Genomic DNA, 24,059 nt, shown 5'->3' on the forward strand with positions numbered 1-24,059 from the left:
TCAACTTCAGCCTTCATGGCATTAAGCCAAGGCTCAGCATCTTTAGAGGTTAACTCCCGAACCTCTTTGAAGCTTGAAGGTTCCCACACCTTCTCTGAGCTACTAAGAACAGCAGTTGCAGTCTTAGCAAACTCATCAGCAAATCTCTTTGGAGGTCTGCCTTTGGTCGCCCTTTCAGACCTGCGAACCAGACGCAAGTCTTCTGGACTCATCTCCTCTTTCTTAGGAGAAAAATGACCAATGGTGAACAGTGGTTCTTCCAGTTCATTGTCAGACGCATCAGATGGTCTGACTGAGGCCTTTGCGCTCTTGTAGTCTGCTGTGTCATCACTGTCACTGACACCAGCAGCAGCGCCGCCCACTGAACTGGAATCCGAACTCTGATCATCATCATCATCATCATCATCCTCATCCTCAGTTTCCTCAGCTTTCTCAGCATGATCTGCTTTCTTCACATCACTTACATCTTCCTCTGCGTAACTCTGGAAAATTCCCACATTTTCCCCCCACTTAGGATTGTACTCAACACTCCTTGTGAACTTTATGGATTTAGAGTCAGTCATCCATACCCTGTATGCACCTTTTTCGTACCCCATGAACAAACCATGTGCCCCACGCTTCCCAAGCTTGTTGCTCTGTGGGGAGTGTGCCCACATGTCAGAACCGAAGATTCTCAGGTGCTTGATGTTCGGCTTTTTTCCAAACATTTTCTCATACGGAGTACAACCAATAGGTGATGACAGACTGCGATTATAGGTATAAACTACCGTTGACAGAGCTTCCCCCCAAAACTTATCAGGGAGGTTGGCATCATGCAACAAGGTTTTCATTCCTTGCAGCACCGTTTGATTTGCTCGCTCCGCAAGCCCATTCATCCATGGCGATCTAGGCGTTGACATGTCATGCTGGATTCCCTTCTCAGTCAGGAAAGCTTCAAACTGCTGAGAAGTGAATTCCCCGCCGCGATCGGTAAACAGACAGCTGATACGTTTACCGTGAGCATTCTCCAGCCAAGCACAGAATGCTTTGAACCTAGGAAACGCTTGCGATTTCTGCTCGAGCATAAACACATGAATGTACCTGGAAAAAGAATCAATTAGAACCATGAAGTACCTTGCTCCTCCCAAAGAGGGCGCCAGAGGACCAACCAGGTCTGCATGAACTAGCTGGTAGGGTTTGGAAGCCTGCCTGCTAGACTCCTTGCCTTTTGGAGCAACCTTCACCTTGTTCTCTGCACAAGATACACATTTCATGTGATACTTACAAGGTTTGATGTTCAAACCTTCAACCAATCCAGGCATCTTGGCCAGCGCTTGCCAAGACATGTGACAAAATCTTCGATGTGCATCGTGAATGCATCCTGCATGAAGAACCTTGTTAGTTTGTGCAACACAACAAGAATCAGCATTAGACACAACAGCATTGTCATCATAAGTTATACAGAATAAACCATCTATAAACTTTGCATGCAAAATGTCCTCTTTGCCTTTTCTGATGACACAGACGCTCCTCTTGAAGGATATCTCAAAACCACGCCCAGTCAGCTGTGGGACGCTCAGCAAATTGTCCGCAGCTCCTGGAACATACAGTACATTACTGATGGTTGTATGCAAACTTGCAAGTTTCACAGTCCCTTCTCCTGCAATTTGCAACGTCCTTCCATCAGCCAGGTGGATCTCTCCATCTTGAGGCTTGAAGGAAATAAAGAGATGGCGGTCCTTCGCAAGATGGCGCCTGGCGCCTGAGTCCACAAGAAATCTGGCCTTTGGAGCAGTCTTTGCAGCAAGCAAAACCTTGTTTTCCACCGGCGTGGGCTTTTGCAGCTTGCCCCCCTGCTCCTGGCCATGAGACTTGCCTTTAGCCTTTGGTGAAGCAGTGCCAGCTAACAAAGCCTTGTTTTCCACTGGCGTGGGCTCTTCACCCCCCTTCTGCTTCGGGCCATCTGCAGGCATCTGTCTTTGTTTACCTCTGGCCTTCCGGCCTCTGCAAAGGCGATGACCTTGGTTCCCACGCGAAACAGAGCTCTCAGCTGCCGTCTCCTTGGCTCCCCCTGGAGGCTGGAATGCTGCCTGGGATGACATCACAGTCTGCTCCCCCTGCAGCTTGCAACCGGTGCCCTCAGCATCCCTGCATTCATTCGCATTCTGGGAAACAGCCAGGACCTCCGATGCATGCAAACTCTGGGCATTCAGACACTGAGCTGGGATGACTGGCAGATGAGCCTCTTTCAAAGCATTCCACATCTTTCGTGCCGTCACGTTGCCAGCAAGCGTTTTTATTTCCTCCAGAGAGACGGATAAGACTATTACGTCTATGGCCTTCAAATTCTCGGCCTGCCATTTCTCTGTCAGAGGGACTGGAGGAGCTTCACTCACAGTATGCCAGACTCGATACTGACGCAGCAAACTCTCACACCATTTTGCCCAGGTCTGATAATTGTGCCGATTTAACTTTGGGCACTCAGTGGCCTCTGAAGCTTCAAAAGCGTGGAAAAACTCCATTCCAGCTTTTTACTTGAGCCGTGAGCCTTTATGCCTTCAAAGACTTCCTATCTCGGCAGCTCATTAATCACGAGGCCTTTGGCGCAGCTCCCAGACCAATTAAGCCTTGCCTGACATCAAAAGCTCTTGCCGGGGCCCACAGCCACATACCTCAGCAGTCTGACGCAGTTGTCTTACTCTCCTGTAAGTGCCGTGAATCTGGGCCCATAACCTTGCTGTTGGGATACTGCCAGGGAGATAACGTCCATCTGAGCCCCCAAGCCGGCTGCCGGACGATCCATCTGCCTCTGTAGTCATGCAGTCACGCAGTATCATTTAGCGACACGAAGCCTTAGAATCCACATTCCTAGGCTAGTGCACACTCTTTCAGCAGAATCCACACAGCAAAAGATGCACAGCAGGAGAGCATATTTATAGTTTATTCAACGTTGGTCAGAACAAAGGAAAGACATGTCCGTCTGCTTCAGCGTTCATGCACAGACAGGCAAAACCGAAAGGAATAGCAAACATAAACATCCTGTAACAGGAAATACGCAGACTCTGTGACTCACAGCCTGCTCCCTCTTAAGGTGGAACGGAAATATCCTAACACCGAATGCCTGGTGTGAGGCCAGTTCCCTCTGACTGACGGCTGAGAATCCTGAGAATCCTGTGGCCAATGATCCAGAGACGCACCACCCCGGTACCTGAAATAGAAGAGTAAAAAAAAAAAAAGACCGGGTCAGGGGGGCCGATGAGGGAAGGGTAATTAACGTGGTTTACGGATGTATCCCATGTATGCGTTAGACTTCCACCGCCCCATGTCCTTTATCCTCTCAGCCGGTAAACCCATGTGAACAGCGGTAGTCGCAGCTCCAATGTGGAAGGAGTGTGCGGCATACTCTTCAGGCGGAAGACCAATGCCCGTGATTGCTTTGCGCATAACCCTCGTGAACTGATGTTTTGACAGATGCGCACCATCAGCATGTATGAAGAAAGAACCACATGCCTTTGGCCTTAAGCTCAGAAACTTCCGAGCATCCTTTACTGGGCAAGGGCCGGCCTTTTGAGTAGCCTGTAGACGGATTAGCGCCCCTCTACCAAGCTGGTCAGTCTTCGAGCTGCGGATTTTCAATATTACCTCTGAGCCTGACAAGGTTACATCTTCCAACCGAAGCCCCCTGTTGCAACTATATGGTTGGTCATCACAGACCACCTCCCCTATGCGCAAGGCCCCGAAGAAGGCGAAGGAAAATGCTGAGGAAAACAACCTGGCTTCGTATTTGGACCAACAGATTACCCTGAGCTTCCTACGTATTTGCGTTAATATGTCAAAAGTTATGGGCCTCCTGCTATCGAAGCTGGGAGGCCGAGACCTGCGCCAACCCTCCAGCATTTTCCGCACCACGAAGTGTGCACAAGGATCGGCTGAGAACAGGGCTTTGGAGAAGAACGATATTGCCGCTGAATGTATGTTGAGGGTTTTGGGGGCCCGACCCAAGTCGTGGAGGCGAACTAGATACTCAATGACCTCCGACTCGGATGGGGGCCTGCCAGGTCTAAAGCGCTCTTTTTTCTGGCGAAAGGATGTGAAATCTAACCACGCCTTGTTATATGATCTTAAAGTTGAGGGTGCCACTGCTGCCAATACTCCCTTTATAGCTTCTTGTTGCCAATACTCCAGAGGTGCTCCGGAAACGGTTGCGGCAGCTGCTGCGCATCCGGCGCCAATGAGCGAAAGCGATCCATCTGAAATCGAGACAGAGCATCCGCAATGTTGTTATCGACACCCGGTACAAATCTGGCAGAGGCATATAAGTTTAGCCGGAGGCACGAAAGGACAAAATACCGCAGCAGTGACGCTACTCTAGGGGAATGTGAAGATTGCTTATTTAAAACCGACACCACTGCTTGGTTGTCTGTCCAAAAGCAGACCCTATGGTCTTTAAATTGCTCCGCCCAGATGTGGATTACAACTACAATAGGGAAGAATTCCAAGAATGTTAAATCTCGTAGTATGGGTTTTCCCTGCCAGGATAAGGGCCACCGTTGAGCACACCACTGACCTCTGAAGTAAACACCGAAACCCAAGGAACCTGCTGCGTCCGAATGCACCTGGAAATCCGCTAGCAGAGCCATGCTATCTTGCCAAAGTGAAATCCCGTTGTAGCCGTCTAAGAATTGCAGCCAGACCTGGAGATCCGCTTTTACCGCCTTTGATAGGCGGACCCTATGGTGTGGCGACCTTAGACCTGCTGATAGCTTCACCAACCGACCACAAAAGGGGCGACCGGGGGACACCACGCGGCAAGCAAAGTTGAGGTGACCCAAGAGTGATTGAATTTGTTTAAGGGTGATCTTCCTCAGGGGCAATATCTGGGAAATAAGCTCCTTTACGGCCACCAGCTTCTCGGAGGGTAGGCGAGAAGTTTGGGCCATTGTGTCAAGTTCAATGCCCAGATAGGTCATCGTGGTGACGGGGCCCTCCGTCTTCTCATTTGCTAAAGGGACACCCAGCTCCTCGGCCAAGGCCTTGAAGGCTTGCAGCAGGGCCTTGCAGTCATTTGCATTACTTGCCACCAAAATAAAATCATCCAAGTAATGCCCCACCCCTCCGGAGCCGGTTTTGAACTTCAGTGCCCATTCCAGGAAGGTGCTAAAAGTCTCAAAAGCGGTGCAAGAGATCGAGCACCCCATAGGCATCGCTTTATCGATGAAATAGGCGCCCTGGAATTTAAAGCCTAACCATCGGTAGTCCTCTGGGTGGACAGGGAGAAGGCGGAATGCTGATTCGATGTCACATTTTGCCATAAAGGCGCCCCTCCCAAAACTCCGGACCAACCTCACCGCTTGGTCGAAAGAAGCATACTTCACCGTGCACATTTCCTGAGGGATAGCATCATTGACTGAAGAACCCTTGGGGTAAGAAAGGTTGTGTATCATCCGGAATTCCCCAGGGGCCTTTTTTGGGACAATGCCCAGCGGTGAAATATGTAGCTGATCAATGGGAGGCACAGGGAAAGGTCCAGCGACCCTCCCCGCTACAATTTCTTTCTGGATCTTTTTCATAGCGATGTCGGGTCTCTCTAATACTGATTTCTGATTGGGAGGGCAATTGGAACTGGGGGTGGAGAGAACTGGAATTCTGAACCCTTGTGAAAACCCCTCCCCCAACAAAAGGGCGGCTTGTCTATTAGGATACAGGTTTAACAGTGTTCTAAGGGGTTGAAGCTTAATCGGGGAGAAAGCTAAGTCGAGGGACAAGTTAGTAGCGATTCCCTGTTGATCCCTGGGCAGGTCCTGCAGCACTGGAGGGGGCACCCCGGTTTCCCTGGTGGAGGTGACCCCTGCCCCCCGAAAGGGCTGTTGCTTACCCTTGAAGCAGTTGATGGCCGGGTGGCTGCCTAAACATTTATCGCATTCGTGCAAGTACCTACAGGAGGTGCGCTGGCAGGCTCCTCTATTGAAGTCCCAGCATTGCCTACGACGCTTAGCGTCTACCTTACCGGGTTTTGCTTGGTCACTAGGTTTCTTTTCGATGTTAGGCCCCACATGCTCCATCCAGTAGTTGTTATCCCTCTGATCCCAGCGCGTTGAGGACAAAAGGGAGGCGTTCCTACGAAAATCCTCATCGTACGATATCGCGGCCTCATCTCCAGCTAATTCACGCGCCCTTCTCACATGAGCCAGATAAGATGCAAGGTGCAACCCACGTTTTGGATAACATCCCGAAACTATCCCCATGAAAACCTGGTAGCCGTTAAGCCAGTTCTCAAATGTGCGCTCCGCCCGCGGAGTCCTGTATCTTTTCTTACCATAATACCTCCTTTTTCCCCCTTTGCCCTTCATTTGAGCCGGCGGCAGCAACGTAAACATATCTACGTAATCCCCGTTCAGAATCTTATCCCTTTTCCTCTTAGAGAGGTGATTACCCAAGATAAAGTCAGTCGAAGAATGAGTTGAAACTTTTACATCTTCAACTAGCGCCCCGTCTTTCCATTCCAGGGTCCCGTTATGAATTGGATTGATCTTTATTACGGCCATTGGCCCGTTACACGACAGTTTCCCATACCAACATATTATACTTAAACCTCCAAATTTAAAATCGCCAAAACAAAATCGAAGCAAAACAAAAACAGAAACCACCATCATACAAAAACAGAAACCACCATCATACATTACAATAAATTGGTAACCTATACATCGCCCTCTGCACATAAATTAATCAGGGATATCAATGATGATATCGCCTAAAACATAGATCATGGTTTAAAACAATGGTGATATCACCTAAAACATGTCAGGAAAAAGCACCAAGGCAAAAGCCAGCTCCAGATGGCTGGAATGCAAAACAGGATGTTGTGGTTTGCAGATGTACTCTTGGAGAAAAGGTGGAGTCTTTTCTCTGTACTGAGCACCGGATGTTAGCTCAGAGTGTCATCTGACCTGTACTGGAAGTACAGGGGCGGAGAGTTGTGACTCTTCTAATGGAGTCTGAAGGGAGCAGTCACATTTCTATGTACTGTTGAGTGACAGGAATAAAAGTCATGTAAATAGACTCCTGTCTGTCTCATTTCCCCTCCTGGGGGGGAAAGCAAGAAGAGGAAAGCAGAGGGTGTGTTTTTCTCACGACTAATGAGAAGAATCGCCGGGTTTGTTTACCTAGCCTGCCGGCAGTCGCAGACGGATGGTAAACACAGTATCTCGCTCAATTGCCTCGGGGGAGGCCAGGTACCTCTGCCTGTGAGCCAAGATACTAACATATGGCAGCCTTCGGATGGTTTCGATTCATCGGACATCTGCATGAGAGGCTGGTGGATTGTCCTCCTCTGCTCCAAGGGAGATAAGCGTCTGATAGCAGCCGGAGGCTGACCTGATGGATGGATCCAGAGGAAAGCCTTTTTCAAGCAACAGAGCTCAAGGTATGCTGCATTTCGGGCTAAGAGTGTGAACGCAGATTGATTTTATTCTCTGGTTCACGGGAGAGCTGTGTTTGAAAAAGCAACAGCTCCGGGAGGAGAGGCCTGCAGCTCAGAGACTCAGCCTGCATTCCGCACATTCCTGTGGTTAAGATAAAGCCTTCCCGCATGCGCAGTAGCTAAAAGAAGCCCGTCAGAGACGTGGAAATTTACTAGCTACGCAGATGGTTCTGTATGAGCCTGGGAAAGCGAAACAAAACCAGAGAATGTTTTGACTAGAAGTTTACGTGCTCTTGGAGGGACTTTCCAAAGCAGCCAGAGTTTAGCTGCCAGGTGCCAAAGAGCGTAAACAACTTGCAGTTTGCCTGCCTGAGAAAGGAAAAAACAACTGTTGGATTTTTACAGTTTGTTTGAGAGTGTGAGCTAGAGGCTTGGCTTCAAGATGGATGCCAAGAAAGGGGGAGCTCTGCCTTGCCCAGATCCCCTAACCAATGACAATTATTCATCTTGGTCTGTAAAGATGAAGGCCCTGCTGCAGAATCAGAGGCTTTTTGATGTAATTGAAAACCCCATCCCTGCAGCTCCAACCAGAGGTTGGGAGTCACAGAATGTGAGGGCCAGGACTGCTATAATTCTGTGTGTCTCAGATGAGCAGTTGGTGCATATTCAGCATTTACAAAATGCGAAAGAGGTTTGGGATACGCTACGCACAACGCATCAGAGAGATGCTGGTTCTTCAGCGTTGCTGTATTTTGAGAAGTTAACCAATCTGAGACTTGCGCCTGATGGTGATGTTCAAGCGCACCTGACAGAAATGAAGTTTCTGCGTCAACAGATGGTGGAACGCAATTTCCGTCTTCAGGAGGAAGTATTTTGCTTCATGATGATTAACAGCCTTAATCGCACCTACAAGGTTGTTGCCAGTCAGCTTGGTTCCCTACCGGCTCAGGATCTGACCGCGGAGAGAGTGTGTGCTGTGGTCCTGAATGAACACGACAGACTTGCTGCCCTGGAAGTGAAGGACAGGGGGAGGGAAGAACAGAGTTCTAATTCCCCCACTGCTGAATCTACTGGAGAGCGTGTTGCAGCATTGAGTGCCGTCCGATGTCACAATTGTGGACAGACTGGGCATCTACAGCGGAACTGTAGGAAGCCGCGACAGTCAAGAGGAGCAAAGAGCAGCTCAACGAAGCCTGAGGCGTCAGGCAAAAGCCGTACCAAGTGCGAGGTGAAACCTGCAAAGGCTATGATGGCGAAAGGAACCACGCCAGATGTTGGGAACGCCTTTATAATCGACACTGGATGTACAAAACATTTATGCCCACACAGACAACTGTTTTCGACGTTGAAGAAGCAAAGCTTCACTGTGAAACAGGCCAACGGTCAGGAGTTGGAAGCGACCGGGATTGGGACTGTGTATCTTGAGAGTCTGAACTTGACTATAAGCGATGTTTACCTGGTTCCAGAACTGAGATTTAATCTGCTGAGTGTGTCGCAGATTGCGACGAAAGGACTAAAACTGTCCCATGATGCTAAAAGATGCAAGATCTACAAAGATGGAGAACTGTTTCTTACTGCCAGAGAGAAAGATGGACTGTATTTGTTGACTTTTGATCAAAGTGATTACATGAAATGTAATACTTCTGATTCTAACGCAATTTCTCTTGCAGGTGTGACCAACAAGAGCACCAAGAAGGTGACTAACAAGGTCGACAGGGCGTTTCAGCGGGTGTATGCTGATGTGATTGGTCCTCTATCACCATCTAGAGGCGGTGCAAAATATTACCTTGTGTGTGTGAATTGTTTCACAAATTATTCTTGGGTTTATTTGATGGAGAAACCGCAAGAAACTTTAGAAAAGTTTCAGGAGTTTTGTGACAAGGTAAAAAATATGCATGATGCTAACATTGATTGTCTTTTCACAGATGACAAGAAAGTTTTTCTGTTACAGAAGTTTCAGAAGTTCCTGGATGGAAAAGGGATAGACCACAAAGTTTCTGTTTCGCCAGAAGCGTGGAACAGAGGGGTCTGTGTGAAAGTGAACAAAGAATTGCAAAAGGGGATGAATGCGCAATTGCTAAGTTCACATTTGCCACATGAATATTGGGCCGAGTCGCTAGCGTCCTATCTTCACGTGTGGTTGAGAAAGGTCTCAACAGAGTTGGGATGTTCTCCTTTTGAGAAGCTGTTCAATAGAAAACCTTCTGTTGCCTATTTTAAGGTTTTCGGGCCTCATGTGAGAACAGAAGCTCCAGGTGGAGTAAAGAATGCCAGAGGCATTTTTGTGGGTTATGAAAAGGGTTTCTATAGAGTAATTTTGTCTGAATCTGGTCAGGTGATTCTCACAAAGTTCCTAGAGAGTGCTCCAGAAAAAGAGCGGGTAATAGAACAAACATTTCCCACAGAGAGCAATTCAGATGATGATGATTTTTCTGATGTCACAGATTACAGTGGTACTGATGATGACAGTGATAGCTCAGAGAGTTCAGTTGTAACAGTCATTGAGAGAAAATCTCACACAATGGCTAGACCTTCACAGATGAAGGAAGAACCACTGTTAGCCAATGCTACTGGTTCTCAACAAAGTCCAGAGGTTGAACCAGTGAGCACAGAGGATCAGCACCTCATACGAAGGTCTGAGAGAGTTACAAAGGGTGTACCACCAAAGAGGTACTCAAAGGAGTTTGCTAACATAGCTGTTGCATGTGTTGCTATTGTTAACAACTCGAAACAGGTTAAAGCAGTGTCTAAGTCAGAGACAAAGACACAACAGAGAGTAGCAAGCCAAGGTAATGCAGAAGCACTCATTCCTTGGAAGCCAGACAACCAAAAAGGTACACTGGTGAAACCAGTGGTGGGGAGTTCCAAGGGTGGAACTGAAACAACAGGGGACTGTTATATGTATAACAACTGTTTGTTTTCTTCTCTGGATCATGTTTTGCCTATTGATGCTTTTGGGGGAGGATGTCAGGAAAAAGCACCAAGGCAAAAGCCAGCTCCAGATGGCTGGAATGCAAAACAGGATGTTGTGGTTTGCAGATGTACTATTGGAGAAAAGGTGGAGTCTTTTCTCTGTACTGAGCACCGGATGTTAGCTCAGAGTGTCATCTGACCTGTACTGGAAGTACAGGGGCGGAGAGTTGTGACTCTTCTAATGGAGTCTGAAGGGAGCAGTCACATTTCTATGTACTGTTGAGTGACAGGAATAAAAAGTCATGTAAATAGACTCCTGTCTGTCTCATTTCCCCTCCTGGGGGGGAAAGCAAGAAGAGGAAAGCAGAGGGTGTGTTTTTCTCACGACTAATGAGAAGAATCGCCGGGTTTGTTTACCTAGCCTGCCGGCAGTCGCAGACGGATGGTAAACACAGTATCTCGCTCAATTGCCTCGGGGGAGGCCAGTGAGCCAAGATACTAACAAAACATAGGTCATGGTTTAAAGGGGTTATCCGAATCACACAGGAGACCGTTTCTCTTCTTTAGGGATAGGACACTGATCAGGAATCTGGCAACCATGAGTGATTTTAGGGGGTCATCATCAATTACAGTGGTGCCTCGCAAGACGAAATTAATTCGTTCCGCAATTCTCTTCGTCTTGCGAGTTTTTCGTCTTGCGATGCACGGTTTCCCATAGGAATGCATTGAAAATCAATTAATGCGTTCCTAGGGAAACCGCCTTCAGACCAGGTCCGGGGACAGTCTGTCCCCCGACCTCTTCTGAAGGCTGGGGGGGGGGGACAAGGGCTTTTTTCCCACTGCCAGCCTTCAGAAGGCTGTTCTGAAGGCTGGCGGTGGGAAGAAAAGCCCTTCTTCCCACCTCCCGCCCTGCAAGCTCCGGGGACAGGAGGTCTTTGCTGCCGACCGCCAGCATTTTAAAAGCCCCTGCTGTCCCGGGGCGATTTTAAAATGCTGGCGGGCGGGAGCGAAGTCTCCGCTGCCCCGAGGAGATTTTAAAATGCTGGGGGTCGGCAGCGAACGCTTCGCTCCCGCCCGCCAGCATTTTAAGATCGCCCGGGGCAGCGGAGAAGTCTCCGCTGTCCCGGGAAGGCAGGCGGGGGGAGCAAAGACTTTTGCCACCGCCTGCCTTCAGAAGAGGTCCAGGACCTCGTTCCGATGCCCGGCGGCGGGGGGAGAGGTTCCCGCCCCACAGCCCCGCTTCGGAGCAGCGTTCCGAAGCGGGGCGGCTGGGGCAGGTGTTCCCTGGACCTCTTTTGAAGCAAGCGGCTGCGGAGAGAAGCGATCTCCCCGCAGCCGCTTGCTTCAAAAGGGGTCTGGGACCTCTTTTGAAGGAAGCGGCTGCGGAGAGAAGCGATCTCCCCGCAGCCGCTTGCTTCAAAAGGGGTCCGGGACCTCTTTTGAAGGAAGCGGCTGCGGAGAAAAGCGATCTCCCCGCAGCCGCTTGCTTCAAAAGAGGTCCGGGACCTCTTTTGAAGCAAGCGGCTGCGTAGAGAAGCGATCTCCCCGCAGCCGCTTGCTTCAAAAGGGGTCCGGGACCTCTTTTGAAGGAAGCGGCTGCGGAGAAAAGCGATCTCCCCGCAGCCGCTTGCTTCAAAAGGGGTCCGGGACCTCTTTTGAAGCAAGCGGCTGCGGAGAAAAGCGATCTCCCCGCAGCCGCTTGCTTCAAAAGGGGTCCGGGACCTCTTTTGAAGGAAGCGGCTGCGGAGAAAAGCGATCTCCCCGCAGCCGCTTGCTTCAAAAGGGGTCCGGGACCTCTTTTGAAGCAAGCGGCTGCGGAGAAAAGCGATCTCCCCGCAGCCGCTTGCTTCAAAAGGGGTCCGGGACCTCTTTTGAAGGAAGCGGCTGCGGAGAAAAGCGATCTCCCCGCAGCCGCTTGCTTCAAAAGGGGTCCGGGACCTCTTTTGAAGGAAGCGGCTGCGGAGAAAAGCGATCTCCCCGCAGCCGCTTGCTTCAAAAGAGGTCCAGGACCTCTTTTGAAGCAAGCGGCTGCGTAGAGAAGCGATCTCCCCGCAGCCGCTTGCTTCAAAAGGGGTCCGGGACCTCTTTTGAAGCAAGCAGCTGCGGAGAAAAGCGATCTCCCCGCAGCCGCTTGCTTCAAAAGGGGTCCGGGACCTCTTTTGAAGCAAGCGGCTGCGGAGAAAAGCGATCTCCCCGCAGCCGCTTGCTTCAAAAGGGGTCCGGGACCTCTTTTGAAGGAAGCGGCTGCGGAGAAAAGCGATCTCCCCGCAGCCGCTTGCTTCAAAAGGGGTCCGGGACCTCTTTTGAAGCAAGCGGCTGCGGAGAAAAGCGATCTCCCCGCAGCCGCTTGCTTCAAAAGGGGTCCGGGACCTCTTTTGAAGGAAGCGGCTGCGGAGAAAAGCGATCTCCCCGCAGCCGCTTGCTTCAAAAGGGGTCCGGGACCTCTTTTGAAGCAAGCGGCTGCGGAGAAAAGCGATCTCCCCGCAGCCGCTTGCTTCAAAAGGGGTCCGGGACCTCTTTTGAAAGAAGCGGCTGCGGAGAAAAGCGATCTCCCCGCAGCCGCTTGCTTCAAAAGGGGTCCGGGACCTCTTTTGAAGGAAGCGGCTGCGGAGAAAAGCGATCTCCCCGCAGCCGCTTGCTTCAAAAGAGGTCCGGGGGCAGCGGGAAGCGCTTCCCGCTGCCCCCGGACCTCTTTTGAAGCAAGGGGCGGTGGGGAGAAGCGATCTCCCCGCCGCCCCTTGCTTCAAAAGAGAAGACCCGCTGTCCCCGGGGCAAGCTTCGTTTTGCGAAGCAAGCCCATAGGGAAATTCGTCTTGCGAGGCAACTCGAAAACGAAAAAACCTTTCGTTTTGCGAGTTTTTCGTCTCGCGAGGCGTTCGTCTTGTGGGGTACCACTGTAGTAGATATCTCAGTTTGGCATCAGTCGTATCATCGGCAATTCCCTTAAGATATTGAGCAAGGAACTTGCTCCTGGCCGGTAAGTGAAAAGCACATTCAAAGATTATATGATGCAACGATTCCGGTGCCCCACTATTACAATCACATAAGAGCGATATCTGTCCATTGGAGAATCTATTTCTCAGCACGTTCGATGGGAAGGTGTTGAATCTTGCCTTTACAAAGGCATATCTATGAGCTGAGGAAGTTAGGGAGTTCAAATAGTTTGGGAGCCTTAAGGGGGGTAATAAACCAAGATTTAGAGGTGAGCAGGTACCATTGCCCAAGATCATTTTCTGCTGCAAGTCCATCTCCTCTAGCTTACAGGTTACTGTTCTTTTAGCTGGGACTATGTCCTGCTCTAGTAATTTGGATGGGGAGATTCCCATTGCCGTTATTTTCAGCTGTAAATTTTTTACCCATGGGCTCTGGAAATCATCTCTCCACATACATTGTATCAAGTACAAGTTTGGGAGATTGTGCCATAGAGATAACCAGTGACAGAGTATGTGCTTCCACAGAGCATTTTCCAGGGATATAATATTAAGTTCCATGCGTAACGCTGTATTACTTACACAGTTGGGCAGTTTCAATATCCCTCTTAGAAACTGATTTTGAATAACCTCTAGGTGAGATAGGTTGACAAAAGTCCCCCAGATTGAGATGGCATAAGCAATTGTCGGAATCACCTTGGCCTTGAAGACTTTCAACGCCGATGGGATGTGAAGGGCCCCATCGGTGAAGAAGAATCGCAAAATCGCCAAGGAGATAGCTTTGGCTCTATTTGTAACATAGGCTACATGGGCCTTCCATCTAAGGTTATGTTGTAACCAAACTCCCAAATATTGGAATTTATAGACTTGTTCAATGACTCTCCCATCAATTTTCCAATTATGGAGTTTCCGGCTCTTTGAGAAAATTAGGATCTTAGATTTTCCATAATTAATTGTAAGGGAATTTGTGTTACAATATGATCCAAAAAATTTTAAGGCACTCCTGAGACCTACTCTAGAAAAGGAAAGGATGACTGCGTCATCCGCATATAGTAACAAAGGGCAGCGATAAAGTGCTAGGCGGGGTGCATGAATCCTTTCTTGAGCCTCTATTAGGGGAGTCCTCATATCACTTATGAACAAATTGAACAGGAATGGAGCCAATATACAACCCTGTCGGACACCTCTGTTAATGGGAATTGAATTGGTGAGATCACCCTCCGGGGTGAATCTCACTCTAGCCGCTGAGTTCTCATGGAGTTTGATTATTAGCCAGAGAAGCCTTCTATCGATGCCCCAGCGGGTGAGTTTTTCCCAGAGGATGCTCCTGGGGATACTATCAAATGCTGCCTTTAGGTCAATGAATGCCACACAGAGTTGGCCACCCTTTGGGGTGGAATATTTCCAGGCAAGATGCTGTAAAATTAGAATATGATTAATTGTTGACTGTTTTGGGCGGAATCCATCTTGTTCGGGCCCAATTAATTTTTTCTCTTCGGACCATTGGATAAGTCTGTTCAGCAGGGAGCGGGCATACAGTTTCCCCACTATTGAGAGCAGACTGATATTTCTGTAATTCCCCGGGTCATCTGGTGAGCCCTTTTTGTGGATTGGAACGATAACAGCGTCCTTCCATACTTCCGGGATCATTCCAGAGTTGTTAACGGCATCGAAGATGGTCGCCAGGACTTTGGCCCACCAGTCCACGTGGTATTTTATAGCTTCTGCCGGGATCAGGTCTGGCCCAGGTGCCTTCCCTGTTTTGAGTTTAACGATCAAATCATGGATGTCTTCCGGATCGGTGGGGGGCCAGAGGGGAAGCTGATCTTGGAATTCATCTCTTGTATTAGCAATACAGTCAGTTGTGGCAAAGTAATTTTTTAAGTAAGATTCCCAGACCGGGGCAGGAATAATAGTCAAAGGATAGCTTTTAGTTCTTTTATTTACCAGGAGCCAAAATTGTCTGGAGTTCCGTGATGATGAGGCTTCTATGATTGCCCGCCATTGATTCACTTGCCATTCCTGTCTGGCTTCCTTTTGAATTTGCTTGTAGGCCGATTTTGCTTGGAAATATTCTTTTGGCAAGACCGTTGCCCCGGAGGCTTTATACTCTTTGTAGATGTTACCAAGGAGTTGTCTAGCCTGTTTACAAGCACTGTTAAACCACAATGCACCTATCTTCCTTTGTGTTCGGTTTATTTTATGCGTCGGGACAGAGAAAAAAGATGTTAGATCTTCCAACAAATTCGAGAATAGTCTTAGAGTTTGGTCATAATCATAGTAATCCTCGATTAAGCCTGAATATGCTTGTTTTAGTCCTTGTTGGAAATATGCTGAGTATTTTGGGGCCTGTAGTTCGGACCATTTTAAACTTTTGATTTGCAATACTGAGTTCGTAATCAGATGTGTTGGGTGTCTGTCTCCATCTGGGGTCCAGTGTATAGTCATTTTGGCGACCACCGGTAGGTGGTCACTCAGTTGAATATTTTCAACTTTAAAATGGGAAAATTTGGGGAATATGTCATAAGATACTAACATATAACCCAGGACACTGTTTGCAGAGGAGCTTATGTGTGTAAACTCACCTGGTACGTCAGGCGGGCAGTTCCCGTTTAGAATAACTAAGTTTAGACGTAGTACCAATTGGTAAAGAAGGGTTCCTGCTTCATTTAGGGGGTCCCGTTAAAAGTTTTTTGATGCGAATTGGCCCGCCTCTCGTGGACCCACAAGGGGACACCTGTCTCTTCACCCTCCCCCCAATAAGACTCCATGGGTGCATCACTATCACCCTCAGAAGATGACGTACCTGTCTCTCCCTCGGAGTCAGATGGGTCCCTTCTCCTGCTCTTCTTGGACACATGCTTCCTCTTCACCTTCCTCTTTCCTCCTTGGGAGTTACCATCTTGCGGGGCTGGGTCCTTGGAAGTTGACGCTACCTGCTGGGGTGGCAACTCGTCCTCTGAAGAAGACCCTTCAGACGGGCTGTGCTGAGCTGGAGTCTCCTGAAAAACACTAGGAACCCCGATTTCCCCCTGGCTTGCGTTAGATGGGTTGGCCCGTGATGGTCTGGCCTTCGAAGTGCCGGCCTTGGGCTTCTGCGCACCGGCCTTGGCCTTCTGAGTCGCAGACTTAGACCTCTGCGTGCGTGCGGTTTGCAAACGTGTCTGGGGACGATTTATGCCTTGCTGTGCCGAGCTAGACCTAACTGACGAGGGACCTGCCTGGCCCTGTTGGCTGGGGGGGGTGTCAGGTATACAGTCTTGAGAAACCTCTACTATGGTAGCCGTTGAGGTGGCAGGAGGGTTGCATTGCGCATAAAATGATTGTAGCGCGGAGAACAGTTGGGCTAGGGCTTGAGGATTGCAGGGCGCAGCAGGGACTAGAGCACCACTTGACTGGGGAGTTCGCGCATTGCCCCTGTTCGCCATCTCAGCGACCGGAATCCGTGTAAATGTATGGATGCCCAAAACAAAAGGGGTGGTCTAAATAGAGTCTATTTATACACACAAAACAGGGGGGTCTAAATAGGGTCTCTTGAACCTTTATTTAATTTGTTTACTCAACTGATCATATAAGAACTAATTCAAAACCCCTTATGCATACACAGTGGAAGTGAGGAACAGGTTTAAAGATTTAGATTTGGTGGACAGAGTGCACGGAGAACTATGGATGGAAATACTCTACTAGACGTATATCTATATATTTTGTTTTATTTTAATTTTATGTTATGTTATTTTATTTTTTCTTTAATTTTTTTTAAAGTATTTATTTATTTATTTATATTATTATTATAATTTATTTACTAAATCTAGATATATATTACTCTGTGTGTGTGTGTGTGTGTATTATATATATATATATATATATATATATATATATATATATATATATGCTTTCGTAGATTTTCACGGGTACAGGAATATATATAATTTAATTCCTATCTATTTATTTATTTCTTATTTTTATGCACTGATTAGCTAATTTTGTCTAAAAGATGCTAGAAAGGTCGAAATGACAGCGAAAGGTCAGCCTATAGCGAAGCCAGCAGAGGCTGTGCCTACCGGAATAATTTTACTTTTATAAAAGAACGCTATAGTTATAGTTATGTGGCCCTCGCGCGCCACACCTAAAATGGCTGCTGGGGCTTCGCGCCACACCTAAAATGGCCGCCAGGGCTTCGCGCCACACCTAAAATGGCCGCCGGGACTTCGTGCCACACCTAAAATGGCCGCCGGGACTTCGCGCTACACCTAAAATGGCCGCCAAGACTTCGTGCCACACCTAAAATGGCCGCCGGGACTTCGCGTCACACCTAAAATGGCCGTCGGGACTTCGCGCCACACCTAAAATGGCCGCCAGGGCTTCAACACGTGGACCTTACCAAAATGGCGGCCGCTATCAGCCTTTCCCCCTTATTCTCTGCCCTTGTTGTTGTTGTTTAGTCGTTTAGTCGTGTCTGACTCTTCGTGACCCCATGGACCAGAGCACGCACGGCACCCCTGTCCTCCACCGCCTCCCGCAGCTTGGTCAGGCTCATGTTTGTAGCCTCGAGAACACTATCCAACCATCTCATCCTCTGCCGTCCCCTTCTCCTTGTGCCCTCCATCTTTCCCAACATCAGGGTCTTTTCCAGGGAGTCTTCTCTTCTCACAAGGTGGCCAAAGTATTGGAGCCTCAACTTCACGATCTGTCCTTCCAGTGAGCACTCAGGTCTGATTTCCTTAAGAATGGATGTGTTTGATCTTCTTGCAGTCCATGGGACTCTCAAGAGTCTCCTCCAGCACCATAATTCAAAAGCATCAATTCTTCGGCGATCAGCCTTCTTTATGGTCCAGCTCTCACTTCCATACATCACTACTGGGAAAACCATGGCTTTAACTATACGGACCTTTGTTGGCAAGGTGATGTCTCTACTTTTTAAGATGTTGTCTAGATTTGCCATCGCCTTTCTCCCAAGGAGCAAGCGTCTTTTAATTTCGTGGCTGCTGTCACCATCTGCAGTGATCACGGAGCCCAAGAAAATAAAATCTCTCACTGCCTCCATTTCTTCCCCTTCTATTTGCCAGGAGGTGATGGGACCAGTGGCCATGATCTTCATTTTTTTGATGTTGAGCTTCAGACCATATTTTGCGCTCTCCTCTTTCACCCTCATTAAAAGGTTCTTTAATTCCTCCTCACTTTCTGCCATCAAGGTTGTGTCATCTGCATATCTGAGGTTGTTGATATTTCTTCCGGCGATCTTAATTCCGGCTTGGGATTCATCCAGCCCAGCCTTTTGCATGATGAATTCTGCATATAAGTTAAATAAGCAGGGGGACAATATACAATATTCTCTGCCCTTACCTAATCCCTTAACATAAATGGCGGCCGCGGCTTCTAAACACACACCTAAGAAGGCGGGGGCTGCTGTGTCCGTGACAAGCCGGCAAAACAATCCCAGCTGAACAAAGCAACGACGATGAGAGGGGAAAACGCGAGGACAAATGCCCGGCACCCGAGGTGGAAAGGGAGCAACTGGTGGGGGGGGTGTTTCCGGACGGAGAAGGGGCGGTTGGGGTCACCGATCTGGAGCTGTAGCCCAGTGCTAGCAGAGAGCAAGCTGGGGAAAAGCAGGGGAGGTAACTGAGGAGGGAATCGGGGAGGGAAGCGTGGGAAAGACCACCAGGAGGCAATCAACGACACACAGGTGGAAGGAAGGAGCGGAAGGTAGCTGCTACGGGTACTTTACCCCTCTTCTTCTCCCGACACAAGCGCAACGCTCCCAGCGCTGCCCGTGACTCCGTTATTAGTTGAGGAATGAGTTGTCCGCTGCACCGATCCCCCTGCCTCTCCGCAGCCGACCAGGTCGGAGTCCTCCCCAAGCACGCGAAGCAAAAGCACTGAATTCCTGCGCAGCTGCTCGTGTCTCTCGACCTTCTTTCGCCGGCACACCCCCGCAGCACCAGTGATTTCAGCTCAGGAGGAGACCGTGGTCTCAACAGTGATTTCAGCTCAGGCGGGGAGAGGAGCACGCGGCAGAAGGTGAGGCTCGCAGCGGCTGATCGCAGTAATGAGTAAACCTCTCAGCTGTCCAGGTGGAAAGAGCAAAAACCTCTCAGCTGTCCAGGTGGAAAACCGCGGCTGCAGCGAGGAGAGAAAAGGGGCGAGCCCAGGCTATCCTGACCTTAAGTGCCCTCCGGAAGATCCGCCCCCGACGCCGCCCCATTGGCTGGCGCCGTCACTGAATAATAATGAGTTCCTGAGTCCCGCGGGGCTGGAGCTAGCCCCGCGAGAGTGTGGGTGGGGTCGTTGTTACGAAAAAGGAGCAATGCAGCGGCGAGCTCCAGATGGCTGGAAAGCCAAACAGGATGTTGATGCTTGTGACTGTACCGTGGGAACAAAGGGACAGTCTATTCACTGTGCTAAGCACCGGATGTTAGCTCAGAGTGTCATCTGACCTGTACTGGAAGTACAGGGGAGGAGTTCTTTCTCTCTCTGTTGTTGGTGTTAAGAGAGTACAGACACGTTTCTCTGTACTGCTGAAAGACAGAAATAAAAGGCATGTAAATACATTTTTGTCTGTCTCTTTCCCCTCCCTGGGGAATGGAAGGGAGGAGGGGAAGAGTGGTGTGTTCTTCTCACGTTAGAGGAGGATCGCCGATAGAAGATCTCCCCTGATTTTGCCGGGAGTCGCAGACGGGAAGGTCAACAAGGAATTAAGCCCGGTGCCTGGAGAGTGGCCAATTCCTCTGATAAGGCTTAATTATGACAATTGGTAGCAGTGCCGGTGGTTTTCTGATCCATGAAAATGCAGAATGAGAGGTTGATGGGATCGTTTGTCATCCTCTACACCAAAGGAAAGAAGATAACGTCTGCGAGCAGCCAGAAGCTGAACAGACGGCTGGACACCGAGAGGAGGTGTTTTTCCAAGCAACGGAGCCCCAAAAGGTATGCTGAATTTCGGGCTAAAAGTGTGAATGCAGATTGATTCATTCTCTGGTTCACGGGAGCTGCGTTTGGAAAAAACAGCTCCGAGAGCGAAGGTTTGCATACCAGGAATTTTTGTGGTTGACAAGATTTCCTGTTCAAAGATTGGAATGCACAGTTGCTAAGCAACGACCGTCAGTAAGGTGGAAAGCTACTGACAAAAGGGGCTGGCTCAGAAAGAGCCTGGGAAGAGAAAGTTGTTTTGGCTATCTTCGCTGCTGTGCAAGGACTGAGAAACAGCTTGCAGTTTGCCTGCCAGAGTAGGCAGTAAACAACCCAGCAAAGACTTTTGGTTTTTTACAGGCTCGAGAGTGAGAGCTGAGGCTTGGGTTCAAAATGGATGCCAAGAAGGGGGGAGGCTTACCTTATCCACCTCCCCTGACTAATGACAATTATTCATCTTGGTCTGTAAAGATGAAGGCCCTGCTGCAGAATCAGAGGATCTTTGGGGTGATTGAGAACCCCATTCCTGCAGCACCAACCAGAGGTTGGGAATCACAGAATGTAAAGGCCAGGACGGCTATAATTCTGTGTGTCTCAGATTGCCAATTGGTGCATATTCAGGATTTAGAATATGTGCGAGAGATTTGGGAGACGCTGCGTAGAACACATCAGAGGGATGCTGGTTCTTCAGCGTTGCTGTATTTTGAGAAGCTGACCAATCTGAGGCTTGCGCCTGATGGAGATGTTCAAGCGCACCTGACGGAGATGAAATATCTGCGCCAACAGATGGTGGAATGCAATTTCCGTCTACAGGAGGAAGTGTTTTGCTTCATGATGATAAACAGCCTAAATCGGACTTACAAAACGGTTGCCAGTCAGCTGGGTTAGCTACCTGCCGCCGATCTCACGGCAGAGAGAGTGTGCGCCGTCGTTCTGAATGAACACGACAGACTTGCTGCACTGGAAGTGAAAGACAGGGGGAGGGAGGAACGGAGTTCTAATTCCCCCACTGATGTTGCTACTGGAGAGAATGCTGTAGCTTTGAACGTTGTCCGATGTTACAATTGTGGACAGGCTGGGCATCTTCAGCGGAACTGTAAGAAGCCACGCCAGCCAAAAGGAGCTAAGGGCCGCTCAGCAAAGCCTGAGGCATCAGGCAAAAGTCATACCAAGTCTCAGGGAAAACTTGCAAAGGCTTTGATGTCACTAAAAGCCACACCAGAAGTGGGGAACTCATTTGTTCTTGACACTGGGTGTACACAGCACCTCAGTCCACACAGAGAACTGTTTTCGACGTTTAAGAAGCAAAGCTTCACTGTGCAGCAGGCCAACGGTCAGGAGCGGGAAGCGACCGGGATTGGGACAGTGTATCTTGAAAGTCTGAACTTGACTATAAACAATGTTTACTTGGTTCCTGAGTTGAAGTTCAATCTGCTGAGTGTTTCGCAGATTGCAAAGAAAGGACTGAAACTGTCCTATGATGCTGAAAGCTGCAAGATCTTCAAAGATGGAGAGTTGTATCTTTCTGCCAGAAAGAAAGATGGACTGTATTTGTTGACTTTTGATCAAAGTGATTACATGAAATGTAATTCTTCTGATTCTAACATGATCTCTCTCGCAGGTGTGACCAAGAAGGATGCCAGGAAGGTGACCACAAGGGTCGACAGGGCATTTCAGCGGGTGTATGCTGATGTGATAGGTCCTCTAGCACCATCTAGAGGCAATGCAAGATATTATCTTGTGTGTGTGGATCATTTCTCTAATTTTGTCTGGATTTATGTGTTAGAGAAACCACAAGAAACCTTAGAAAGGTTTCAGGAGTTTTGTGACAAGGTTAAAAATATGCATGATGCTAACATTGATTGTCTTTTCACAGATGAGAAGCAAATTTTTCTTTTACAGGATTTTCAGGAGTTCCTGCAGAAGAAAGGGATAAGACACAAGGTTGCTGTTTCAGCGGAAGCATGGAACAGGGATGTCTGTGTACGGGTGAACAAAGAATTGCAAAAGGGGATGAAAGCGCAATTGCTTAGTTCACATCTACCACATGAGTACTGGGCGGAGTCGCTAATGTCATATTGTTATACGTGGTTGAGAAAGGTTTCAAAAGAGTTGGGAAGTTCTCCTTTTGAGAAGCTGTTCCACAGAAAACCTTCTGTTGCCCATTTCAAGGTTTTTGGGTCTCATGTGAGGACAGAAGCTCCAGGTGGAGTTAAGAATGCCAGAGGCATTTTTGTGGGATATGAAAAGGGTCTCTACAGAGTAATTTTGCCTGAATCTGGTCAGGTGATTCTCACAAAATTACTAGAGAGTGCTCCTGAACAGGAGAGAGTAATTGTTCACACATTTCCCACAGGGGACGATTCAGATGATGATGATTTTACTGATTACAGCGGTACTGAGAGTGATGACAGTGATAGCTCAAAGAGCTCAGTTGACACAGTCATTGAGAGAAAATCTCACACAATGGATAGACCTTCACAGATGAAGGATGAACCACTGTTTACCATTGGTACTGGTTCTCAACATAGTCCAGAGGCTGAACCAGTGAGCAGAGAGGATCAGCACCTCATACGCAGGTCTGAGAGAGTTACAAAGGGTGTACCACCAAAGAGGTACTCAAAATGGTTTGCTAACTTAGCTGTTGCATGTGTTGCTGTTGTACACAACCGAGGGCAGGTTGAAGCAGTGTCTAAGTCAGAGACAAAGACACAACAGAGAGTTGCTAGCCAAGGTAATGCAGATGCACTCATTCCTTGGAAGCCAGACAACCAGAGAGGTACACTGGGGAAACCAGTGGCGGGGAGTTCCAAGGGTGGAACTGAAACAACAGGAGAATGTTATATGTATAACAACTGTTTGTTTTCTTCTCTGGATGAAGCTTTGCTCGCAACAACACACATTGATTCTTTTGGGGGAGGATGTTACGAAAAAGGAGCAATGCAGCGGCGAGCTCCAGATGGCTGGAAAGCCAAACAGGATGTTGATGCTTGTGACTGTACCGTGGGAACAAAGGGACAGTCTATTCACTGTGCTAAGCACCGGATGTTAGCTCAGAGTGTCATCTGACCTGTACTGGAAGTACAGGGGAGGAGTTCTTTCTCTCTCTGTTGTTGGTGTTAAGAGAGTACAGACACGTTTCTCTGTACTGCTGAAAGACAGAAATAAAAGGCATGTAAATACATTTCTGTCTGTCTCTTTCCCCTCCCTGGGGAATGGAAGGGAGGAGGGGAAGAGTGGTGTGTTCTTCTCACGTTAGAGGAGGATCGCCGATAGAAGATCTCCCCTGATCTTGCCGGGAGTCGCAGATGGGAAGGTCAACAAGGAATTAAGCCCGGTGCCTGGAGAGTGGCCAATTCCTCTGATAAGGCTTAATTCTGAGCCCCGCAACCCCCCCCTCCTGACATCGGGAGTGGCTTTGTTGTTTAGTCGTTTAGTCGTGTCCGACTCTTCGTGACCCCATGGACCAGACCACGCCAGGCACCTCTGTCCTCCACTACCTCCCGCAGTTTGGTCAAACTCATGCTGGTAACCTCGAAAACACTATCCAACCATCTCGTCCTCTGTCGCCCCCTTCTCCTTGTGCCCTCCATCTTTCCCAGCATCAGTGTCTTCTCCAGGGAGTCTTCTCTTCTCATGAGGTGGCCAAAGTACTGGAGCCTCAGCTTCAAGATCTCTCCTTCCAGTGAGCACTCAGGGCTGATTTCCTTAAGAATGGATGTGTTTGATCTTCTTGCAGTCCATGGGACTCTCAAAAGTCTCCTCCAGCACCATAATTCAAAAGCATCAATTCTTCAGCGATCAGCCTTCTTTATGGTCCAGCTCTCACTTCCATACATCACTACTGGGAAAACCATGGCTTTAAATATACGGACCTTTGTTGGCAAGGTGACGTCTCTACTTCTCAA

General features: G+C 48.8%; 1 protein-coding gene across 1 annotated transcript in view; it reads right to left on the reverse strand.

Moving 5' to 3' along the window:
• The window catches only part of LOC144326320 (uncharacterized), a 67,392-nt gene extending 60,868 nt beyond the window's left edge, over positions 1-6,524 (reverse strand). The window contains exon 1 of the mRNA XM_077922866.1: positions 4,547-6,524. Coding sequence (XP_077778992.1) covers positions 4,547-6,524 — 1,978 coding nt within the window. The remainder of the gene's footprint in view (positions 1-4,546) is intronic.
• Between the last annotated feature and the right edge of the window lie 17,535 nt (positions 6,525-24,059).

This window comes from Podarcis muralis, chromosome W, assembly GCF_964188315.1.
Source record: "Podarcis muralis chromosome W, rPodMur119.hap1.1, whole genome shotgun sequence".
In the NCBI taxonomy this organism is placed as follows: Eukaryota; Metazoa; Chordata; class Lepidosauria; order Squamata; family Lacertidae; genus Podarcis; species Podarcis muralis.